This window comes from Ailuropoda melanoleuca, chromosome X (assembly GCF_002007445.2).
Source record: "Ailuropoda melanoleuca isolate Jingjing chromosome X, ASM200744v2, whole genome shotgun sequence".
NCBI lineage: Eukaryota > Metazoa > Chordata > Mammalia > Carnivora > Ursidae > Ailuropoda > Ailuropoda melanoleuca.
The window spans coordinates 52090241-52117134 of record NC_048238.1 but is presented as its reverse complement, the minus strand read 5'-3'; the positions used below and the strand labels follow the sequence as shown (position 1 = coordinate 52117134).

General features: G+C 36.2%; 1 protein-coding gene across 2 annotated transcripts in view; it reads left to right on the top strand.

Annotated features, from left to right (window-relative positions):
* Positions 1–26894, top strand: part of TEX11 (testis expressed 11) — a 279061-nt gene that overhangs the window by 219550 nt on the left and 32617 nt on the right. For both annotated transcript variants that reach the window (XM_034649574.1, XM_034649575.1), the window contains exon 25: positions 5422–5494. In XM_034649574.1, coding sequence (XP_034505465.1) covers positions 5422–5494 — 73 coding nt within the window. The remainder of the gene's footprint in view (positions 1–5421; positions 5495–26894) is intronic.

The window sequence follows — 26894 nt, the reverse complement described above, 5'->3', positions numbered from 1 at the left end:
CTTCAGAGGAGAGGGGAATAGGGGATTGGGATAAGCCGGTGATGGGTATGAAGGCGGGCACATATTGCATGGATCACTGGGTGTTATACGCAAATAATGAATCATGGAACACTACATCAAAAACTAAGGATGTACTGTATGGTGACTAACATAACATAATAAAAAATTATTATAAAATTGAAAAAAGAAATAGGGAAAAAAAACCAAGTTAATGGGTTCAAAGTAAGTCTAAAACCTAATCAGGCAAATACCATTAAACACCAAGGCTTGAGAACAATCCTCCTTGGCTTTGTGTTGTCATTCTGGACCCACTGGGGCTGCAGTTGGGCCTCCAGACCTCTAGGCCCCATCCACATGGTTCTGCCAGGTATAGCCCCATGCTTCAGCTCTCACAGATTAAGGTTCAGGCTGGAATCCCTCACAGTAGCTGTGCTGCCCTGGGGTGGAAAGCTCCACTGGGTGTTGCTTCTAATGGGGACCTCCTGCAGTTGCCCCACCCCCACAGAAGTTCTTTGTCTGGGCTTCAAAGTTTCCTCAGGCATCTTTTGAAATCTAGGTGGAAGCCACTATGCTTCCAGCTCTTGCACTCTACACACCATGAGGACACCAAGCTGATGACTTCCCAGAGTTTATAACCTGTGCCATCTGGAGGGGCAGCTCTAACAGCCTGCACTGCACTTGGAGTGGCTGTTTAACATGGCACCAGAATTTGAGAAGGGGAGCTAGGGAGGTGTGATGGCACTGGGCAGCTGTGGCTCCTAGGCCCTTGCACTCTAGGGCCTGTGTTGTTAGGCCATTTTAGGGCCAGCCTCAAGAACTCTGAACTGCCCCAGGTCATTCTTCCATTGTTTTGGACAGTAGATACTAACTTCTGTTTAAATGGCTGACCAGTCTCCCCATTGTCTTGATGTGAATAGCTCCTAGCTTCTATTGAGATGGTTGAGCTATAGCATTCTCCTTATCAAATTCAGCCATACCCTTAGTGTTCTGTGTTAAACTAGCTTTCTTATTTCTTTCAATATTGATAGGCTGAAAATTTTCCAAATTTTTAAATTGTGCTTCCCTTTTTTTAAAAAAGATTTTATTTATTTATTTGAGAGAGCGTGTGAGAAGGGCTAGAAACAGCGGGGGAGGGGGGTGGGGGGCAAAGGGAGAGGGAGAAGCAGAATCCCCACTGAGCAGGGAGTCCAATGTGGGGCTTGATGCAGGGCCCGATCCCAGGACTCCGGGATTGACCTGAGCAGAAGACAGATGCTTAATTGACTGAGCCACCCAGGCACCCCATGCTTCCTTTTTAATTAGCATTTCCACCTTTAAATCATTTCTCTCTTCTTACATTTTACTGTAAGCATTCAAGAGAAACCAGGCCATTTTTTCAGCACTTTGCTTAGAAATTTCTTTTCTTTTTTTTTTAATAATTTTTTATTATGTTATGTTAGTCACCATGCTTAGAAATTTCTTTAGCCAAATATCCAATTTCACCAGCCAAAAGTATTACCTTCTATAAAACACTGGGACATAAACACAATCCCGCCAAGCTCTTTGCTATTTTATAACACAGATGGCCTTTCCTCCAATTTCTGTTGTTCCTCATTCCTCGTCAGAATGACTTTCAATGTCCATATTTCTACCAAGATTCTCTTCACAGTATTCTCAAACTATTCTCTAAGAAGATTGGTCTCTGCAGCTCTTCTCTTCTCTTTCTTGGTCCTCATGTAACCGTGGGGCACAGGGGTGCAAGAGCACGTGGCTCTGGGGGTCCCAGACAGACCAGGTTTGGCCATTCGCCGCTGACAAGATCCAAAGGCAGAGAGGTGATTGGTGGGGAAACAAGGAAGGAATTTATTTCAGTGAGTCCAACAGCGGGAAGACAGCAGACTGGTATCTCAAAGACTATCACCGAAGTGCTGAAAATAATTCTAGATTTATACAGGGAAAACGTGGGTCAAAGGTCAGTAGGTACATGAAGGTACAGTCACTGTCTTGGGGTCAGTCACAGGGGGTCTTGATGGCTGAGGGGCAGTCCTTATTGCTTGAGAGGGTAGTTTGGTTCCCATCACGGGATGCTTTGCCCAAAGGGTCTTTTGCCCGAGTTAAGAGATAAGCCAAAAAGAAGAGCTTCATCAATTAGAAAGTACAGACTGAGGTAAAAAATGGAGGTAGCTGAAGTCCTCTTTCAAATATGAGAATTGCTCTTAACCATTCATTCACTGCAGTGTATATTTTTTTTAGTGCACACCTCCAAACTCTTCCAGCTTCTACCCATTACACAGTTCCAAAACTGCTTCCATATTTTCAGGTATTTGTTATAGAAGCACCCCACTCTCAGTGCCAGTTTTCTGTCTTGGTCTGTTCAGGCTGCTATAACGAAAACACCACAGACTGGAAAGCTTATAAACAACAGAAATTTATTTCTCACAGTTCTTGAGGCTAGAAGTCAACAATCAAGGTACTAGCATGGTTGTGTTCTCTGGTGAGGGCCCTCTTCCTGGTTCATAGTTTGCACCTTCTCACTGTGTCTTCACATGGTGGGGGAAGGGCTAAGGATCTCTCTAAAGCCTCTTATAAAAGGCACAGATCCCGTTCATGAGGGCTCTACCTTTGTGACTTAGCACCTCCTAAGGCCCCACCTACTATTACCCGTACCTTTGAGGTTTAAGATTTCAACATATGAATTGCTTGAGGAGTATACATTCAGATCATACAGCATACTGCTTGAGGAGCGTCCCATAAGTTTTGGTATGTTGTGTTTTCTTTTCATTCATCTCAAATTATTTTTTAATTTTCATTGTAATTTCTTCTTTGACCCATTGTTTATTTAGTAATCTCTTATTTAATATCCACATATTAGTGAATTTCCCAAACTTTATTATCTTATTGACTTCTAAGCTTATTCCACTATGGTCAGGGTACATAGTTTGTGTGATTTCATGTTATTTTAACTTTATTTGAAGTTTTTTTTTTAAAGAATATTTGAAGTTTTTGTTGCAGCCTAGCATATGGTCTATCCTGGAGAAAGTGCCATGTGTACTTGCGAAGAATTTCTGTGCTTCTTGGGTTGGTGGAATGGTCTGTGGATATCTATTAGGTATAAAAAACAATGGTTTTATACAATTGCTTTTTAAAACAGTTGAGAGAAGAAAGAAGAAATATATATATTTATAATTATGTAATTATTACATAATTGCTTTTACCAGTTTTTCATTTGGATTCAAATTATTATCTGGTGTCTTTTGTTTTCTGCCTGAAGAACTTCTCTTAACATTTTTATAAAATGGTTCTGCTAGCAATAAATTCTATCAGCGTTGTTTATCTGGGAATTTTTTTGTTTTTTGTTTTCAGTTCTGAAAGATAGTTTTGCTGGATATTAGACTGTTGGTTAACTGTTATTTTCTTTCATCATATTGAATATGTTATCCCACTGCCGCCTTTATTGAGATTCTGTATTTCCTGAGACATTGTCATCAAACCTTTGTTAAAGTGTTATTTCCTTTTGTTGTTTGAACATGTTTAAAATAGCTGCTTTCAAATCTTTGTCTGCTAAGTTCAGCATCTGGACCTTTTCAGTCAATTCCTATTGCCTGCTTTTTTCCTGCATTTGGGTCATACATCACCATTTCTTTGCATATCTCACAATTTTCTGTTGAAAACTGGACATTTTAGATAATATATTGAAGCATCTTTGAATACTCATTCCCCCCTGTGGTTTGTTGTTGTTAATACCTGCTTGTTTATTGGTTTAGTGACTTGGCTGGGTTAGTTCCATGAAGTCTGTTTCCCTCAGTTGTACAGAAGTGGACAGCTTCTGATATCACTCCTTAGAGGTCATGGTCTTTGCCTGTGGAGTCACCCTGGCCCCTCCTCTACGAAGTGGTTTAGCAGGGTTGTTTTTATAATTTCTCTTTCCTTGATATCCCTGTTAACTTCTGAATGGTCTCTTGTTGATATTAACCCAGATGTTTATCTGGACTAATTACTACGTTGGTTGCTTTGTGGGGGGGGGGGCCGTGAGTGCGTGTGTGTGCATTTGCATGTCCATGTGTGTGCTTAAAAATGCTTTTTGGCATAAATTGTTCCACAATGTGATACAATTAATGTGAGGCCCCTTTGAAAAGTGGTAAGGATCTTACTTTCCTCTTACCCTGGTTCCCTCTGTAAACTTCTGGTTGGTTTTGTGTTTTGCATGTTGATATCATTGAGCTATCAGCCTCTTTTTAAGTACTCAACTCCAGAATTCCATTTTTTTTTGTAGTAGCCTTAGACTTGAACTTCCCCAAGCTGTGTTCCAATTAAAGTCAGTCTTCTTAGGCAGAGATACAGAGCTCACTCTTCTAATGAGCTGCTGCTGCTTCTCCTGAGAAGAAGTTCTGTACCACTGTTTTCGAACTGGAGGTGGGGATGTGGCACATTTCTATGAGAGTGACAGTCCAGCTCTATGAGTAAGGGGCTGGGCAGGAATCATAGTCCCTGGCATTCTGAGCTTGCCTCTCCCAGCATGGAAACTCCGTCCTAGAAGCAAGCTGCAGAGAGGGCAATGGAGCCCCAATAATTGTAATTTTCCCTGCCTGGTTATAGGGACTGGGTAGAGGAAGAGAGCTCCAGGCCTCTCATTTGTGCTTTTTATAATAGAGCTCCTATAATACAGACCTGGGGGAGGAGGATGAGAAGTGCTGGCAGCATGGCCCTTCTGGAAATCCCTAGCCTAGAAGCTGAGAATAGAGGGAGCCCCGTCTTCTTGGTCACACCCACCTACAGTAGCACTCACACTGAGCAGTTCAACTATCATGGGTGTTTACTGTCTTACTGAGACTTAGTAGATTTCCTGGAATAGATGGTTTTCCATTTTCTTTTTGCCCTTTTGGCAATTTCCTAAGACTTTACATGTTTGTGTTTTATAATTTCACCAGTTATGGTTGTTTTGCTAGGGAGAGGGTCCATGGAACTCCTCATACCACCATTCTAGAAGTGCTACTCTTCTGTCCTGGAGTATTAAAATTGATAGTGCTCAAGATTTTCTACTTAATCTTCATTTTCTGGGACATTAAGAAAAATACAAATAGGGGAACCTGGGTGGCTCATTTGATTAAGTGTCTGCCTTTGGCTCAGGTCATGATCCCAGGGCCCTGGGATCGAGTCCTACATTGGGCTCCCTGCTCAGTGGGGAGTATGCTTCTCTTTCTCCCTCTGCCACTCCCCCCTGCTTGTGCTTTCTCTCTCTCTCTCTCAAAGAAATAAATAAAAACTTAAAAAAAGAAAAATACAATTAGAGGTTAATATTTTTATATAAATTATAAAATGTTCAGTTTAAACTAATTTTTCTATCATTTTATTTTTAATGGCTTTTAATGAATATGATATTTTAATTTGCTTAAAGTTTTGTCTGGCTGAGGCTGATTTTCGTATTGCATTGTTGCCAAATAGACCAAGTTACTGAATCGTGCACTTGAGCAAATCCATAAATGCAGAGAAATCTGGAATCTCCTGAAAGAAACAGGTACGGTGGGAACTGGGAGTTTGGTAACACAGTTATAAAAGGTGTTTCAAGTCTGAATAACCCAGTCTTTATCACCAGAAATTTGTGCCACATTAGTACTTGATAGCCAGTCAAATGATTGTATGGTGACTAATTTTTTCCCTACTATATGTCTGTACTTTGACTCTCTGACACACTGCTTGCAGTAAAAATATTTTTTACTTTGTTTTTTATGGAAGTATAGTATTGAGTATAAAAATAGGATCATTATTGTTCAATATGACATTATTACCCTTAGGTCACTAGATTTCATGTCTCATTTAATCAAGCTCTAATTCTGGGTAGTAAACCTTTTAAAGTAATATAGTAACTTGCTACTGTTTTTTCATTAAGGATGGTATTGGCTTTTAGATTAAAGCATACTTTTTTGTGTTTTGTCCATCTGTTCCTATTTTAGTTAGAATTTTAAAAATCAATATTGAATTGAATTACATGCCTTTTCAGCTTCTGTAGAGATAACCATATGGTTATTCTCTTTTGAAGTATTAATATATTGAATTAAAGTAATAGATTTCCAAAATTAAGTCATCGTTGCATTTCTGGAATAAACCCTACTTGATCATGGTGTGTTATTATAACTGTTGATGAATGTGGTTTCCTAAAATTTAGCAATTATTGGTTTGTTTTTTTCCTTTTGTGTATATGTGATATCTTTGATGGATTTTGATATTGAACTATCGGAATTATAAGGAAGAACATAAACATGAAATTTAATTCACCTTTCTCAATCTATGATAACCATTTAAAGGGATAAAGACAAAAAGAAAGGATAGAGAATACCTAAATAAAATTTATAGAAGATTTAATAGAAATATACACTATAGCCTGAAAAGGAAAACCTGAATAAATTCTAAGACATAGAAATAAAACAATGTTATCTGATCACAATGCAATAAAACAAGGAATTGATGGAGTCAGGACAAAACCCTTGACCACTTGGACATTTTAAAACACAGGAACTACAAAATACCTAGAAAATAATGATCTTGAAAATACTTTATAACAGAATCTAAAGTGCTAAAGCAGTTCTCAGAGGAAAATTCATAGCTTCAATGACTTTTATTTAAAAAGTATGTCAGAATGCTGTCCACTGAAAAATCAGTTTCTTCGTTCTAGGAACATAGCTGGACTATGTATATATAACTATATATTTCTATGTCTGTATCTCTGTCTATATATCATTATAGAATTGATAATTAAAACAATGAGATATTACTACATACGTATTAGAATCGCAAAAATCTAAAACACTGGCACTACCAAATGCTGGCGAGTATGTGGAGCAATAGGAAACTCTTGCTCATTGCTGGCAGGAATGCAAAATGGCATAGACACTTGGAGGACAATTTGATACTTTCTTATAAAACTCTTACTATACATTCCAACAACTGTACTTTCTGGTATTTATCCAAATAAATTGGAAACTTATGTCCACGCATAGACCTGCACATGTATGTTTATAGAAGCTTTATTCATAATTGCTTAAACTTGCAATCAGCCAAGATATCCTTCAGGAGGTGAATGGATAAATAAACTGTGGTATGTCCAAACAATGAAATATTAATCAGAGATAAGAGGAAATGAGCTATTAAGCCATGGAAAGTCATGGAGGAGTCTTTTTTAAAAAATATTTATTTATTTGAGACAGAGAGGGAAAGGGTAGGGGGAAGGGCAGAGGGAGAGAGAAAATCCTGAAGCAGACTCCCTGCTGAGCATGGAGCCCAGTGTGGGGCTGGAATTAGGACCCTAAAATCATGACCTGAGCTGAAATCAAGAGTCAGCCACTTAACCGACTGAGCCACCCAGGCGCCCCATGGAGGAATCTTAAATGCATATTATTAAGTGAAAGAAGCCAATCTGAAAAGGCTACATACCACATGATTCCAACTATATGATATTCCAGAAAAGTAAAAACTGTGGAGAAAATAAAAGCATCACTGGTTGACAGAGGTTAGTTGGGGATGAAAGGATGAATAAACAGAACACAGAGAATTTTTAGGGCAGTGAAACTATTCTGTATGATACTACAGTGGTAGATACCTGTCATTATACATTTGTCAAAACCCATAAAACATACATCAGGAGTGAACCCTAATATAACTATGGACTTTAGGTGAAAATGATGTGTCCCTGCAGGTTCATTGATTGTAACAAATGTAGCACTATGACACGGAATGTTCAGTAGTGAGGGATGTTCTTTGAGGGGGGTGGGTTTGGTATATGTGGGAACTTTGTATTCTCCACCCAATTTTGCTGTGAACCTAAAACTTCTTTAAAAGAATGCCTATTATCAAAAGGACAAGAGATAAAAGTGCTGAAGAGGATGTGGAGAAAAGAGAACTCTTGTGCACCTTGGTGGGAATGTATAATTGATACAGCCACTATGGAAAAGGGTTATGGAGGTTCCTCAAAAAATTAAAAATAGAATGGTCTAGAAATTTTACTTCTGAGTATATATCCAAAGGAAACGAAATCACTAACTCAAAGAGATATCTGCACCCCCATATTCATTGCAACATTATTCACAATTGACAAGACAAGGAAGTAGTCTTAAGCGTTCATCAAAAGATGAGTAGATGAAGAAAATATGTCAATATGTATATACAATGAAACATTCAGCCTTAAAAAAGAAGGAAATCCTGCCACTTACAATGGCATGAATGAACCTAGAGGGCATTATGGTAAATGAAATAAATCAGAGAACTGTTTTTGAACAATTGTTTTTATTTCATTATTTCAGTTTTCTTCCTTGGGAACTTCGTATGTTTGGGTCTCCTTTGCCTGTCTTCCAAATGTATCATTTTCTCTCTTAGAGTTTTAATTTCCATTTTTATTTTTTTAAACACTTGTCAAAGATTTTATTTAACTCATTAATTAATAAAGGAACCACTGAGATGTTACAGGTGGTTCAAAGGAGAATTAAAGACACACATAGGCAATTAGGAGGTGAATTTACAAGTATATGCAAATTGAATTGTGTGTGAATTTTGTTATCTTTTGCTATTCTGAAGCTAGGATACCAGAGCGAAGAAACCCTCTCTACCAGATTTCACCTGTAGCACCTGTAATTTAGATGAAAGTCATCTTTTTCTCAAGGTCCCTGAAATTTACTGAAGTTTCCTGACCTCTTGGAACGTGAACTCCCTACCACCTTTATACTGGGACCCTGTAAATCAGGTACCAGGATAATTCCTTGAGGGGATTTTGTAGGCATGTGCTCCATAAAGTTGAGGTAAGATCAACCTTATGCATTGAGATTATCTTATCATACCTGATTAAATGGCTGTCATTCGCAAGTATGATACTCCATATAAGGCCTTGGTTGTACAATCAATTTGTCCACTTATATCTTGGTTTTAAGAAAAGGACAACAATTGGTTTTTAGGTTTTGATGCTGTAGTATATAAGGTTAAACGGAATAGCAGATCGTGAGTACATTTCTTATTTTTTTAATTTAAGTTTTTATTTTAATTCCAGGTAGTTAACATACACTGCTGTACTAGTTTCAGATGTGCAATATAGTAGTTCAGCAGTTCCATACATCAGTCTGTTTTCATCATGACATGTGCACTCTTTAATAACCTATCACATTATTTAACCCATCATCCTACTACTCTCCCCTCTCATAATCATCAGATAGTTCTCTATAATTGAGTCTGTTTCTTGCTTTACCTCTCTCTTATTTTTTCCCTTTTCTTGGGTGTTTTATTTCTTAAATTCCACATATGAGTAAAATCATATGGTATTTGTCTTTCAATTCTCTTGTGTAAAAATCTGGAGTATTCAAGCTTAAACCTAATCTCCTGTCAAGTCTCTGTAACCATGATAAAAAAATGTAAAAACGTATAAACTAATAAACTATTATTTAAAAGGAGAAAAAAGGACAGATTTTTATATAACTAATGTAAATAACTATATTGCAATGAAAAGTAGGGAGACTTGATAAAAGTTTCTGAATTCAGAAGGAGGGCTAAGAGGGAAGAGGTGAATGAGAACCATATTATTTTAAAATATTTTAATTCAGTTTACAGAAGTGGTGTCTGCTAAATTGTTTTGAGTTACAAATAATTTATAAAGAAAGAGGATTTTCTCATATATTCAGAAAATGGAACGTTAAAACAACACCAACGATATTCCAAATACATAACCACAATAAAATTTCCCTCATCAATTTATTCAGTCTTAGGTAATTGATGTTCTGCTGGATCTTGGGTCAGTAGTCTGCTTTTATAAAATTGTATGCTTTTAGACTAGGAAAAAACCCTGGAAATCCTCATTAAGTGCACTGGTATGGTCTCAAAGTTGTCTATGCCTTGTCAGCTCAGAAACCTATAATCAAGAGTCTCTTCTGACATGTCAGCAGTTTGAAGTACGTGATATAGTACTTTTCTGTGAGGCTCTGAGACTGTCCTTCTTTGTTAAATATGCAAACTCTTGCCTGTCACTTATAGCATAGTCTTCAGGCAAACATCAGAGTAAAACAAAAACTGTCTGTACATTACAAAGATTGAATGGCGTTAATTTAGTAAGGTAACCAATAATACCAGAATGGAAGGAAGGTGAAATTCTCTGTTGGGGTACAGTATATAACTATGTCATAACAGTTTTTAACTGTGGTTTTATATATATATATACACACACATAAAATTTGCCATTTTAGCCATTTTATGTGTATGGTTCAGTGGCATTAATTACATTCACAATGTTGTGAAACTTTCACTACTACCTATTTCCAAAACTTTTTCATCATCCCTAACAAACCCTGTACCCATTAAGAAATAATTCTGTACCCTGTTTCTCCCAGCCCCTGGTAACTTCTAATGGTACTGTCTAGATATAAGTGGAATCATATAATATTTATCCTTTTGTAAACTGGTGTATTTTACTTAGCATAATGTTTTTAAAGTTCACCCATGTTGTGACAAATCAGTACTTGCATTCTTTTTTATGGCTGAAAAGATTCCATTATATGGATATACCACATTTTGTTTATTCATCTGTTGGTGGACACTTGGGTTGTTTTCAGCTTTGGCTACTGTGAATGATGCTGGTGTGAACTTGGTGCACAAGTATCTACTTGAGTCCCTGCTTTCAATGTTTTGGGTCTATATCTAGAAGTGGAATTGCTGGGTCATAGGACATTATTAATGTTTAATTTTTTTGCAGAACTGCCAAACTGTTTTCCACAGCAGCCTCACCATTCTCATTCCCACAAGCACTGAATGAGATTTCTGATTTCTTTACCTCCTTGCCACCACTTTACTATTATGTCTTCTGGATTACAGCCATTCTATTGAGTATGAAGTGGTATCTCGTTGTGGTTTTATTTGCATTTCTCTAATGAGTAATGATGTGAAATGACTTTTCATGTGTTTATTGGCCATCGATATATCTTTTTTGGAAAACAAACACTTTCTGTCACATCCTTTGCCCACTTATTTGGGTTGTTCGTCTTTTCATTGTTGCATTGTATTAAATCTAAAAATGAAAAACCTGAAGTTCTTTTCTCCTCCTGTATCTTTCTTTCCCGTGTGTCTTCTTTACCTTCACAGAGAACACTTCACTTCTGATACTTCTGGTTACCAAACGTGTGGAGGTTTTCTCCCCGCGACAACTAATTCTCTGTAACGTCAGCTGGGTGTTCTACAATTCAGTTCTGACACTATCTACCCAGAGGTAGCCTTAGGTTCCCCAGTTTACGGGGAACTGACCCAGCCATTTCAGACACCAGTCGCAAGCCCAGGTTGTCACCTGGGCTTCTGACCAACCAGCTGTACACCGGAGGTTCCAATAACACTCACCTTGGGTTTGATTAACACAAGTGATTTTTGCCTGTTGATCTTGTACCCTGCCACTTTCTTGCCCTTTTTTTTTCTTGTGGATTCATTGGGATCTTCTATGCAAATATAGAATCATGCCATCTGTGAACAGTGATAGTTCTGCTTCTTCCTTTCTAATGTGGATGCCTTTTATTTCTTTTGTTCTCTTTTTTTCCTTTTCCTACTTTCTCTCACTAGAAAATCCAGTATGGTGTTGAATAGCAGCAGCGAAAGCAGGCATTCTTTTGTTTCTAATCCTAAGGAGAAAGCCTCAGTCTTTCACAATTGACTGTGATACCTGTGTTTTTTGTAAATGTTCTCTATTAGGCTGAATATATTCCCTTCTATTTCTAGTTTTCTGAGTAGTTTTTTTCTTTATCATGAAAAGATTCTGATTTTTTATTTCCTTGATTCAATTTTTTGCTATTCTTTGTTTCATTTTTATCTGTTCTTTATTATTTCCTTCTTTCTGGTAAGTTTGGGTTTAGCTTGCTCTTCTTCTAGTTACTCAAGGTTTAAAGTTGGTTTGTTGCTTTCAAATCTTTATTTTAAATGTAGATCTTTACAGCTATAGATTTCCTTCTGAATACTGCCTTCCCTGTATCCCATAAGTTTTGGTATGTTGTGTCTTTGTTTTTTTAAATTTCTACATATTTTTGTATTTCTCTTGTGATGTTTTTCTTTGGCCTATTGATTATTTAAGAGTATGTTGTTTAATTTCCACATATTTATGAATTTTCCACTTTTTTCTCTGTTACAGATTTCTAGCTTTGTTCTATTGTGGTCAGAGAATATACTTTATATGATTTCGGTCTTATTAAATTTATTGAGACTTGTTTTGTAGCCAGCTATATGTTCTATACTGCAGAATATTCCATGAGCACTTGAGAAGAATGTGATTTGTGCTGTTGTTGGGTAGAGTATTCTCTATATGCCTGTTAGGCCTACTTGGTTTATAGTGTTGTTCACATCTCTTTCCTTGTTGATCCTCTGTCTTGATATTCTGTCCATTTTTGAAAAAAAATGTATAAGAGTTATGATTAGTGTTTCTCTTGAAGTTTTACTCTCAAGATAGTAATTTTCAGGAACTGCTCAGAAGGTATACAATTTCTGAAAATTTTATGTTAATAATTTTTTACTTCTAAAAATTTAATACAAGGAAAGCTAAGCATCTCTTCAGTTTTGCAACTCTTCTCATGCAACTCTTAAACAATAGTAACCCATCAAATGAACCTAATTCTCACATTTCTCTCTTTATGGGGAGGAAGAATGAATTTTTGCACTTTTCCAGGGTCCCTTTTAGAAATCTCAAAGATAGTTTTAGGTTTAAAAGACATCCTGAACACTTATAAAAACTTTTATCTTTTATAGCAGGGATATGACTTTTTGGAAGACAAAATCAAGAGTTGTTAGAGATGATTTGGGTACTTGATTAAGATAGGATCATGGATGCCTCAGAAACAACACTTGTTTACCTACCTAAGCAAAATGACATCAAAACATTTTAAAAAGAAGCATAGGAGGTAACAGAGTTTTAAAGAACTTTAGCTCTTTGATAAATGAGGAAACTTTGTACTTTGTTTGCCATTAAATGATCAAGAATAAAGATGTAATAAACACAACATAAAGATCAGAAAATTATTCTGGTAAAACACAGAATCTGCTATCTAGGCAGATTACATAGAGAATAAAGAATAACCTTTCTTATTGTAAGTGAAGACATTAATCAATAAACCAAGCAAGCAAGCCCATTAAAATCAAGATAATTTTGCTACATTTAAATACATTACAGAGCTTTATCTCAGACTCAGATTTAAACCAGGTCAAATAAAATTTACTTTCAAATCAGTCCTTCATTATATGCTCTTTTATATTCTGAAACAAACTGACAAACTTTTTGGTGATTTGCCAGGTCAAAACTATTTTCGTAATACTAAGACATGTCGTTTTCCAGAAGCTATGTGATATGTGATATTGTAATAGATGGAATACAGAAGCGGATATGAGAATGTAGCTATTTCTATTAAGTCAGATAAAAGAGCTTTTCGAAAATTTTCCACAGTCTTCTCGTTGATTTTTTAAATATAATTTTTTTGAAAATTGACATTAGCGTTCGGTGATTTTGTCTCAAATAAGTTCAGTCAGTAAATATACTTAAATTTTATGTTCTGATTTATAATATGGCAGTTATTGATAGATACAATCTGCATTTGAAAAATCTCTTTGGGGGGGCACCTGGGTGCCTTCAGCTCAGGTCGTGATCTTGGGGTCCTGGGACTGAGCCACGTGGTGGGCTCCCTGCTCAGCAGGGAGTCTGCTTCTCCCTCTTCCTCTGCCCCTCCCCCCACAGACTTGTGCACGTGCGTGCTCTCTCTCTCAAATAAATAAAATCTTTTTTTTTTAAAAGAATTTCTCAAAATCTCTTTGGAAGTTCTTAATTTTTTCAGAGTGCAAAGGGGTTCTGAGAACAGAAGCTTGAGAACCATTGCTTTAGGAATAAATTGCATTATCCTTTAAAAACAAAACACTGTTCACTGTTACTTTGTTACTATTGCTCATAATACGTCAACCACTTATTTTAATTGTTATTTTAACCAAAATAATTTTTATTTCAAAAAGAAAATTCAGAGGGGTGCAGTTGAGAACCGTCTTTTATAAGCACTATAGCAAATTAGCAGGATTCATGAGCATTTATAGCATTGTTCTCTGTGGCCACACCCATCCTTGTAAAAAGGAAAAATGAACACATTCAGTAACATGACTCAAAGATACCATCTCTCTATAGCATATAAAAATAAGAAGCAATAGTATAAAACTTAAATCTATGCTTTGTAATCAATATTTAAGTATTTGATTTTAATTAAAATTTATCTTTTTATCCAGTAATTATTTATTAATTGACTCAATTTAATAGTAGTCCAGCATTTTAAGTTAACTAAATGTCTTGGAAACTATTTAAAACCTAATATACTACAGCCCATAATTACAGCTGAAACTAAGTTTGTCAGAACAGTGATTCAATTTTAGTTGAATACACTTTATATTTTTTATCATCTTAAATGTTACGTATAAGAACTGTGTAATATTAATCAATAAACCTGTATGCATTTAGGAAAAAGAGACCCCAGTAAAATTAAATGTATGCTTGTTTTATACTTTATAAAAATAAACCACAAAAAAGACCTAGCTCTTTCTTTTAAACCGAAATTATTAAACTAATCTCGCTTGCCAAGATTTACCTTAACTTTGGAATCTTAAAATGTTTCTGAGTTGGCAGAATTTTTTTTATAAGAACACTCTGGTTTAGCACATTTAAAAATATTAGTTTAATTTTCTTTTTGTGAGAACTTTAAGAATATTTTATATAAGTGCTCACTTATGTCTATAAACCAGGACAGAGCTCCTTGAACATAGAAGACTTTATCATCAAATTTGTGGAGACCAGCCAGAGATGGGGAAATATTTCACACTCACATGATGTGCGGTCAAGGCCTATCTCGATTATTGACACATAGACACAGACATAGGGAGCTTATGGATTCAGAGCTACAACTTCAGCTACAGATCAAGAGTAAACACAGAAACTCACCGGTCTAGATAGATACCAGAGGGCTGTTCTCCCTCCCAGCAGGCATGAAATAATTGTTTAATCTGAGCTCAAAATGGGCAAAAAGAATAACAAAAAAGACTAACAAATTAAATTGTCTGTTGTTTCTTACCCAGAGACATAATCCATTAATCCGTTTACTCAACAAATAGCCAAACCATATTCCCATTCATTGCTGGTACCAGGGCGGGGAATGACATTGGCTGTACACAAACCAGAAACAAAACGAAACATAAACTCAATAGAAAAGAAAAAAAATATTCATCGAAGTTTTGTTGGCACTTGAAATTCAATCTGGGAGCCAAGAGAAGATGAGTTGAAGTAGTCCATGAGTTTTACAACATAATTTACCTGGTTTTGTATCCATTAAGCATTTTGGTCAATAATTTTTTAAAGATATAACCATGACTGTCATACAAATATAAAATGAACATGTGTCAAAAATTTTATTTAACTCATTAATTGATGAGGGAGCCTGAAGATTTTTAGAACAATTTCAATTTTCATTTCATTTTGCTTGTTTTTCTCTTGTTTTCTATGTTCTTTTTGATAATTCAGCAATGTCTCTTCTGTCTTTTGCCGCTTTCAATTTTACCCTTATTTCTATGATGGTTTTATTTTTTTCTTCTCATTTCCTTCTTTATTTCTAAAATGGTTCATATTTCATTTTCTTTTATCTACCAGCCATTCTTGAGCTCTTAAATCCCTCCTTTATATTCTTATTTTATGGACATGATTCCTTAATTAATATTTTGAAATTCAGGTGACATACTTGGTCATGATTTTATTCTGCTTTATAACAATAGGTCTCTGCTAAGAATTTTCCTACCATTCTTTTTTCCTATTCCTCTCAGTTCATTTTCAAGTAGTATCTTATACTGTTATTTCTTACATCTTTTTTGAAGTTTTATTTTGTTGTGCTAAGAACACTTAGCATGAGATCTATCCTCTTAACAAAGCATTAAGTATACAGTATCCTGTTGTTTACCACAGGTACCAGGTTGTACAGCAGATCTCTAGAATGTACTCATCTTGTTTAGCTGTAACTTTATGCCTATTGACTAACATTTCTTCATTTTTCTTGCCCCCAGCTGCTGGCAACCACCATTCCACTCTTTGATTCTATGAATTTGACTCTTTTAGTTATCTCATATAAGTGGAATCATACAGTTTTTGTCCTTCCCTGACTGGCTTATTTTACTTAATGTAATGTCCTTGAGGTTCATCCATATTGTCACATATTGAAGAATTTTCTTCCTTTTAAAGGCCGAATAGTATTCTGTTACATGTACATACCACATTTTCTTTATTCGTCCCTCAATGGATATTTACATTGTTGTCATATCTTGGCTATCTCTTCAAGATCCTGACTTGAATTATTTTGGATAAATACTAGAAGTGGGATTGCAGGATCATATGGTAGTTCTACTTTTAACTTTTTGAGGAACCTCTCTACTGTTTTCTATAGTGGCTGTACCATTTTGAATTCCAACCAACAATGTACAAGGGTACCAATTTCTCCACATCTTCACCGACAGTTGTTGTCTTTTTTTAAATATATGTAATAGCCATCCTGACAGGTGTAAGTGATACCTCATTGTGGTTTTTCTTTTTTAGATTTTAAGTAATTTCTATACCCAACATGGGGCTTGAACGCTCAACCCCAAGATCAAGAGTCATATGTTCTACTGACTGAGCCAGCCAGGCACCCCTCATTGTGGTTTTGATTTGCATTTATGTGATGATTAGTGATGTTGAGCATCTTTGAATACACCTGTTGGCCATTTGTATGTCTTCTTTTGGGAAATACTTATTCACGTCTTTAGCCCATTTTTAAGTTGGGTTATTAGTTTTTGCTATTGAGCTGTGGTAACTTATCTTTAATTGAGGTACTTTTTTACAACTATTTGCAGGAGATTCGTGTGGAAAGGAGACCAGGGCCATGATTCAGGCTTGCAGAAATTAAGTTTATGATGATCTAAGATTGTTGTGTATGTGATTTTTTGTAGCCTCTACATTTTCCCAGCCAGTGGATATAGGCAGCTGGGGGGCTTCTCATAACACAGAGATTCTTCTCCACTGCCTCACTGACCAGCTGTGTACTCTTCAGCCCTTTATCTTCTGCTTCTCACAACCAAACCAAATCCAGACATGTTCCCTCCACGAGCCTATAAACTCTGTTTTTGTTATTGTAGGTAAAAGAAGTGCACCTTGGGGTGTGCCCCTCACTTTGGAGTGTTATACTTTTACTGGTCTTTTCTGATCCTCAATTTTTATCTTTAAAACATACATGTATATGCATATTTGTATGCACGTATGCTAGACTGTAAGCTCCATGAGGAAAAATACTGTGTCTGTTTTTGCTTATTTTTGTATATCCAGCACCTAGCACATTCATGATACTGGCTCATGCATGAATGAACAGAAGAATATATATATTACACACACACTCATACACATATATAAGAATGCATATATCATATATAAAGTTTTGGAAGGATACACACCAAACTCAGCAATTGCTACTGCTATCTCTCAGGTTAGGATTTAATGAGTTTGGGAGATTTACTTTTTATTTTAGTCTTGTATTGTTTGACTTTTTCAATGAATATGTAGTACTTTAATAAATAAAACAAAAATACACATGACATGATACTCTGTACAGAAAACCTGAAAGACTCCACCAAAAAACTCCTAGAACTGATACACAAATTCAGTAAAGTAGCAGAATACAAAATCAACATACAAAAATCTGTTGCATTTCTATACACCAATAATGAAGCAGCAGAAAGAGAAATTAAAGAATCAATCCCATTTACAGTTGCATCAAAAGCAGTAAGATAACTGCAACCTAACCAAAGAGGTGAAAGACCTATACTGTGAAAACTATAAAACATTGATGAAAGAAATTGAAGATGATACAAAGAAATGGAAAGACATTCCATGCTCATGGATTAGAAGAACAAATATTGTTAAAATGTCTATATTACCAAAGCAATGTACACATTTAATGCAATCCCTATCAAAATACCACCAGCATTTTTCCCAGAACTAGAACAGACAATCCTAAAATTTGTATGGAACCATAAAAGACCCTGAATAGCCCGGAACCTTGAAAAGGAAATGCAAAGCTACAGACATCACAATTCTGGATTTTAAGTTATATTACAAAGCTGTAATGATCAGGACACTATGGTACTGGCACAAAAATAGACACATAGATTAATGGAACAGGATAGAAAACCCAGAAATGAACCCACGACTATATGGTCAGTTAATCTTTGACAAAGGAGGAAAGAATATCCAGTGGAAAGAAGACCATGTCTTCAACAAATGCTGTTGGGAAGACTGCACAGCAACATGCAAAGGATGAAACTAGACCAATTTCTTACACCATACACAAAAATAAATTCAAAATGGATTAAAGACCTAAATGTGAGACCTGAAACTATAAAAATCCTAGAAGGGAACACAGGCAGTAACCTCTTTGACATTGGCCATAGCAACTTCTTTCTGGATATGTCTCCTGAGGCAAGGAAAACAAAAGCAAAAATAAACTATTAGGACTTGAAACTTCTTCACAGCAAAGAAAGCAGTCAACAACCTACGGAATGGGAGAAGATATTTGCAAATGACATATTTGATAAAGGGTTAGTATCCAAAATCTATAAAGAACTGACCAAACTCAACACCCAAAAACAAATAATCCAACTTAAAAATGAGCAGGAGATTGAAGAGACATTTTCCACTATTTTTTTAAGAGAGAAAGAGCACACATGCATGAGCAGGGTGGGTGGAGGGGCAGAAGGAGAGGGAGAGAAGAGAATCTTAAACAAGCTCCATGCCCAGCATGGAGCCCAGTGCGGGTGTCCCATCTCATGACTCAGATCATGACCTGAGCCGAAGTCAAGAATTGGGTGCTTAATGACTGAGCCACGCAGGCACCCCTCAAGAGACATTTTTCCAAAGAAGCCATACAGAAGGTCAACAGACACATGAAAAGATGCTCATCATCACTCATCATCAGGGAAATACAAATCAAAACTACAATGAGATACCACCTCACACCTGTCAGAATGGCTAAAAACAACACAAGAAAACAAATTATTGGGAAGTTGTTTCAGATCATTCTGTTTATTGATGTAAGGTGTTGGTGAGGATGTAGAGAAAGGGGAACCCTCTTACACTGTTGGTAGGAATGCAAACTGGTGCAGCCACTCTAGAAAACAATATGGAGGTTCTTCAAAGTTAAAAAAAGAACTACCCTAGGATCCAGCAATTGCACTACTAGGTATTAATACAAAAAATACAAATTCAAAGGGATGCATGCACCCCAGTGTTTCTAGCAGCCAATACTGCAATAGCCAAATTATGGAAACAGCCCAAGGGTCCATCGACTGATGAATAGAAAAAGAAGTAGTGTGTGTGTGTGTGTGTGTGTGTGTGTGTGTGTGTAGGAATTCATAAAAAGGAATGAAATCTTGCTATTTGCAATGATGTGGATGGAGCTAGAGAGTATTATGCTAAGTGAAATAATTCAGTCAGAGAAAGACAAATACCGTATGATTTCACTCATGTGAAATTTAAAAAACAAAACAAATGAGCATAGGGAAAAAAGGAAGAGAAAGGCAAACCAAGAAACAGACTCTTAACTATAGAGAACAAACTGATGGTTACCAGAGGGGAGGTGGATGGGGGGATGGGTTAAATAGGTGTTAGGGATTAAGGAGTGCACTTGTGATAAGCACTGGGTGTTGTATTGAAATGTAAAATCACTATATTGTATACCTGAAAGTAATATTACACAGTATGTTAACTAACTGGAATTGAAATAAAAACTTAAGAGAATAAATGATAAAGAATCCCCATATAAAAAAACCCATATCTTACTACCTTTGAGACTTACGTGGTCTTATGTGGTATTGATATTTATGCTCAACCTGTTGATTAAGATTAAACTTTGATTAACTTTAAAATTAAACTGGAAGGTAGGGGCAGAAATTATTGGGAGATTGTTTCAGATCATTCTGTTTATTGATGTAATTCCCAAGTTTAAATGTAAGTCATTTATTTTTTTAAAAAATGAGATGGGAAAAAAATACATTTAGAAAAAATGAATCTGGGGCGCCTGGGTGGCACAGCGGTTGAGTGCCTGCCTTCGGCTCAGGGCGTGATCCCGGCGTTATGGGATCGAGCCCCACATCGGGCTCCTCCGCTGTGAGTCTGCTTCTTCCTCTCCCACTCCCCCTGCTTGTGTTCCCTCTCTCACTGGCTGTCTCTATCTCTGTCGAATAAATAAATAAAATCTTTAAAAAAAAAAAAGAAAAAATGAATCTGAGTTGTTAAAGGTTTATAGTTCCTAAGACTGGGTATTTGTAATGAAATAATGCCTAAAAGTATGAACCCAGCTTGTGAGTAATGTAAATAAATCATTAAGCTACCAACTATAAACAGACAAATTAAGGAAAAGTGCAAAGCTGGTGAATCATAAGCTTCTGGGGCAAAATTGGGAAATGCCAACCTTTTAAAAATCTATTCCAAATCAAAGTTAATTAAGAACTATATAAACAGTGACTGAAATCTTAGTACTATGGGAATTAGCTTTTATGAAAGGATTAACCCTGACATGCCATTATATTAGTGACCTAAGGAAAGCAGCTTACCACATTCATTTAATAAAGTCTTTATTAAATGCCAAGTGCTACTAAGTATTGTGGAAACATAGGGAAATGTGTTGTCTCTGTCCTTAAGAAATTTACAGTGGGGGCGCCTGGGTGGCACAGCGGTTAAGCGTCTGCCTTCGGCTCAGGGCGTGATCCCGGCGTTGTGGGATCGAGCCCCACATCAGGCTTTTCTGCTATGAGCCTGCTTCTTCCTCTCCCTCCCCCTGCTTGTGTTCCCTCTCGCTGGCTGTCTCTATCTCTGTCAAATAAATAAATAAAATCTTTAAAAAAAAAAAAAGAAATTTACAGTGAAGAAAGGAGGTAAGAAACATAATTCCTTACACATATACAAAGCGAAATGAAATAACTTCAGTAACAGAAATATGAAGTGTGTGGGTCCACAGAGCAAGAAATGATCCATTCTTAAAGGTAATATTTGAACTTATTCTTGGAGAATGATTGGGATTTAATGGTTAGAAAAGGAAGTAGAAGGCATTAAAAGCTGTAGGAACTGAATAAACAAAAGCCAGGTGTAGAAGAGAACATTGTTAGTTTTGGAGTTGTCTCTTATTCATGGTTTATATAGTGGGAGGTGAAGCTGAGAGTAGTGTGATTTATGATGTGCCCTTTCCAAACAATAAATCAGGCCAGCAGTATTTCCTTTGTCCAAGCTACTTCATCTCTCATTTGGACCACTGTAATAGCTTCTCAACTATCCTCTCTGCTCCCACTTTTGCCCCTGTGTAAATCCAGTAACCACACAGCAGCCAGAGTATTGTAAGTCAGATCATGTCAGTCCTCTTGTACTTCCTATTTACTTGGACTTAAAATAAAATTCAGAGTCATTACCATGATCTACAAGGCCGTAGATTATCTCATCCTTGTTTACCTCTCTGCCCCATCTCCCATCACTCTTCCTCTCAACTCACTATACTGTAGTCCTACTATATCAGTAATACTTAGTACTTTCCTACCTCTGGGCCTGTGTATTTGCCATTCCTTTTCTGTAGAACACTCTTTTCCTGGATATTCATATGGCTTGCTCCCCTACATCCTCTGTTCAAGTGTCACTCCCCAACTTCAATCTTTCCTAACCACGCTCCTTCTAAAACAGCAACTTCCATCACTACCCCCATAACCTATATATTTTTTTACAACACTCATCTCTACTTGATATTATATATTATTATTATATTATTACTGATATATTTTATTGATATTATATGTTATTATTATATACATTATATATTATATATGTTATTTCTCTCCCCAACTAGAATCTAAGTTCTATGTAGGCAGAAAAGTTGTCTGTCTGTCATGTTCATTCTTTATCTCTACCTCTTTAAACTATCTGGTATGTACTAGAGCTTAATAAATATTTACTGAATGAAATACTGGTATGGCACCAGAAATTCTATCATTAGAGAGAGTCATTCATTTGAGTATTAGAGTATTTTGGTCTTTGAGAGCCCTCTATGCAAAAATCATGGAGAAAGCTCACAATTTAAGTCATTATCAGTTTTTACTTTGGGAGAGGAACATTTAGAAAAAAATAATAAAGATTCAACTTGGGATATAGATATAGGGCAGAGAAGGGCAGTTCAGGTGTCCAGGAAAAGAAAAAGGAGTTGTAAGGGGAAGTAGGGATTATACCAAAGATGACTGCTTATGATTATAAGACACTCCAAACACAAGGAAGATCACAGATTCTTAGTCAGTCTTTCCGGATCCTTTTTAGGGTCTCCATTGAAGAACTTAACTTTTAGATGTCGCTAAGAATATCCTTGCAATTATACTCTACATAAAATGTCATCAAATGTTAAGGCTAGAAGTAATCTTAGTGATTAGATTTCTTAAAGCTATTTATTTTGTAATATGAGTAAATTTTTTATTTCAAAATCATGAAGATGGAAAAAAGCCTTTAAGTTATTTTTTGAGGCATTGCAAATTTCACTTACCTCCAGTGCTATAATTCTGACCTTGGTATGAAGTATTCATCAAATATCATCATTGAATGTCTTAGTGGTTACGTCAGAATAAACCTCCTGAGAGCTTTAGAACAAAACCCAGTGTGAATCCTCTACCAACACAAAGGTAGTCCGCTGACAGGATCGGATTATCTATACTTTTAAATATACTTATTTATATATTATGGTCTCCTCAGCCCAGGACTGGAAGGGTCATTCTAATTTATCCAAATGCAGTAGATAAAAGGTATCATTTTATCAAAGCTCATGTTGGAATTATCTGTTCACTTGCACACACCAAAACTAGGATTAAATGCTTAGTCCTGCATCAGACATTCTTTGCTTGGTCCCTTCAATGGCTTAGTAACTAGCAGTCAGTCATCAGTTGCTTTTGGCTCAGAGGTTAGCTCTCAATGGGTAAGAAATTCTCAGAGATGATAGTTTTGAGATCAGCCAAAAGAAAAAGCAATTGATGCTAATCCTCAGGCACATTAACAAAATGACAACACTTGAGTGGATTTTCTATACATTTTGGGTCAGGTCTTAGGCCACAGAATCAAAAGAACCTGAATTTACAATTATTTCTCCAAAGGAAATTAAACAATTATCTGGAGCTACCCAAGTATTTCTGATAGAAGTTGGTCCTAAAAATCTTCAATTTTGGCCAGCATTCCATTTGAATTATGTCTCATGGGCAGCATAAGCTTACCCTAATAATACAAAGGAAAGCCCTAATAGCAATGAGTAGGGATTTTTATTACAGAGCTTTGGAGTCACTAAAGAAATGTAGCAGGGGTCACAAGCTCAGGAGACACATTTGTTACAGTTCCCAGATATTTATGGTGACCTATACTATTCCTTCTCTTAGCTTCTGGCTCAAATCTAGGGAAATAATAACAAATGAAACCCAAGGAAAGTGGAAGGAAGAACATAACAAAGAAAAGAGAGGAAATCAATGAAATAGAAAGCACACATACAAGAGAAAATCAAAAGCCAAAAGTTGATTCTTTAAGATTGCTATAATTGAATGCCAAGCTAGATGGAGCAATAAATAAAAAGAAAGGACACAAATTACTGATATCAGTAATTCAAAAGTAGACATCACTACAAATCTTTCTGGAAATCTAAATTTAATCTAAAAAGACAAAAGGACACTGTGAATAACTTCATGCCAACAAATTTGACAATCTTGACAAAATTGACAAGTTTTTTGAAAAGTACACCTATGACAATTGGCCCAAAGAGAATCTGAATAGTCCTATTTAGCATATTTTAATAGTGCTATACCTGTTAAAGAAATTTAATCCTAAATACCTTCTCACAAAGAAAATGGCTTCACTGATATGAATTCTTCAAATGTATAAGGAAGATAAATAGCAATCCTATAAAAATATCTCTTATAGAAAATAGAGAAAGAGGTAGCACATTGATTTTATGAGACCAGCATGACTCTAATGACAAAATCTGACAAAGACATTTCAAGGAAAGGAAAAAAAATTAGGGGCGCCTGGGTGGCTCAGTCAGTTAAGCATCTACCTTTAGCTCAGGTCATGATCCTGGGGTCCTGCGGTCAAGCCCTGCTTCTCCCTCTCCCTGCTCATGCTCTCTGTTACTATCTCTGTCTCTCTCTCTCAAATGATTAGAGTCTTTAAAAAAAAGGTATAGGTCGGGGCGCCTGGGTGGCACAGCGGTTAAGCACCTGCCTTCAGCTCAGGGCGTGATCCCGGCGTTATGGGATCGAGCCCCACATCAGGCTCCTCTGCTATGAGCCTGCTTCTTCCTCTCCCACTCCCCCTGCTTGTGTTCCCTCTCTCGCTGGCTGTCTCTATCTCTGTCAAATAAATAAATAAAATCTTTAAAAAAAAAAAAAAAAAAAAAAAAAAAAAAAAAAAAAAAAAAAGGTATAGGTCAAAATATTCAGTGATAGGTGCAAAAATCCTAAAATTTTAGAAAATTGAATCCAGTAATACATAAAAAGGATAATGTATCATAACCAAGAAGGGTTTATCCCAATAATTCAACAATTAAAAACACACACCCAAAATGGTTTTCTGTATCAGTTTTATTTTAAAGTTTTAAAAATAAATGAATTTGGGGATGCCTGGGTGGGGCAGTCAGTTAAGTGTACAACTCCTGGTTTTGGCTTGGGTTGTAATCTCAGGTCATGAGAGCAAGCCCTGCATTGGACTCTGAGCTCAGCATGGAGTCTGCTTGAGATCCTCTCTCCCTTCTCCCTAGGCTTCTCCCCCCACCAAAAAAATGAATAAATATTTTAAAAAATAAAAATAGGGGTGCCTGGGTGGCTCAGTTGGTTAAGCGGCTGTCTTCGGCTCAGGTCAGGATCCCAGAGTCCTGGGATCGAGTCCCACATTGGGTTCCCTGCTCAGCGAGGAGCCTGCTTCTCCCTCTGCCTGCAGCTCCCTCTGCTTGTGTACACTCAGTCTCTCCCTCTTTCTGGCAAATAAATACATAAAAATCTTTAAAAAAATAAAAATAAATAAATGAATTTGGCATGGTTGCTGGGTCAGTACACAAAAAGTAATTGTATTTCTGTGTACTAGCAAGAAATAACTGGAAAAATGAACTTTGAAGGTGCTGTTTTTAACAGCATCAAAACTCATCAAATGTTTAGTAATCTAGTGAAAGATACAGAAGACCTCTACACTGAAAACTACGAAACACTGAAACATTGCTGAAAGAAAACTTTAAAGGCCTAAATAAATGAAGATATATACCATATTCATGGATTGGAAAACTCAATTTTGTTAAAATGTCAATTTTCCTGATTTAACCTATACACTCAAGACAATCCCAATCAAAATCCCAGCTGATTTACTTGTGGAAGTTGACAGGATGATATTAAGATTTCTATAGAGACAAAAGGACAATTTTGAAAAAGAATAGAGTCTGAAAACATACACCACAGAATAGAGTCCAAAATAGTGTCCAGAAATAGACTCAAACATGATCATTTTATAGAAAGGTGCCAGTGCTATTGAGTAGGGAAAAATTTTTTTTAACAATAAATGGTGCTGGAACAATTAGATATCCATATGAGAAAAAAAATGAACCTTGACCCTCCCTCCCACCATACAGAAGCATTGCTTTGAGATGGATCATAGTGAAAGGTACAACAATAAGATTTCTAAAAAGAACATAGGAGAATATCTTCATGACCCTGGAGACATAAAAAAAAATTACATATAAAAACTATAAAAGAAAATATTGGTAAAGTGGACTTCATTATAATTGAGAGCTTCAGTTTGTCAAAAGATACAATCAAAGTAGGAAAAAAGACAAGCCATAGACAGGAAGAAGATGTGTTAATACATAAGCCTGAGAAATTCCAGAGTATATAAAGAACTCAAAACTCAACGAGAAAAGACAACCCAATAAAAAATGGGCAAAAGAATTAAACAGGAACTTCACAAAAGAAGATATACAAATAATCAACAGGGAAAGGAAAAATGTTCAACAGCATTACTCATCAGAGAATGCCAGTTAACAGCACGATGAGGGATCACTGCACACTCACTGAATGGCTAAAATTAAGACACCAAGTGTTAGTAAGGATGGGAACATTGGTAGTGGAAATGTAAATTAGTACGACCACTTTGGAAGACCATTTGGCAGTATATGCTAAAACCAAACATGTTTGTTACAGCAATGACCCAGCAGTCCCTCTCCTAGATATATACTCAGGTCAATTGAGTGTATCTGCTTACCACAATATGTATGAGAATGTTCAAGACAGCTCTATTCATAAAACTCTAGTGTCATCAACAGGAGGATGGGTTAAATAAATTGTGGTACATACATACAATGGAATGCTACAAAGCAAAAAATGAATACACTTCTGACTCAGAAAAATATGGATGAATATCACAGACATTATCTTGAACAAAGAAGTCAGGCATGAAGGAATATCACACAGGGTAAAAATTCATTTTGACAAACAGCTTTATTGAGATATATAATTCACATGCCATACAATTCACACATTGAAGTATATAATTCAGTGGGTTTTAGTATATTCACAGATATATACAACCACCACCAACAATCAATTTTAGAACATTTCGTCACTTCAAAAAGAAACCTCCATCACATTCCCTATCCCTGCATTCCCCCTAGGAGTCCTGTGCAACCATTAATCTACTTTGTGTCTCTCTAGATTTGCATATTTTGGACATTTTATATAAATAGAATCATATAATATGTGGACTTTTTTGACTGATTTCTTTCACTTGATGTAACATGTTCAAGGTTTATCCATGTTGTGGCATGTATCAGAATCTCATTCCA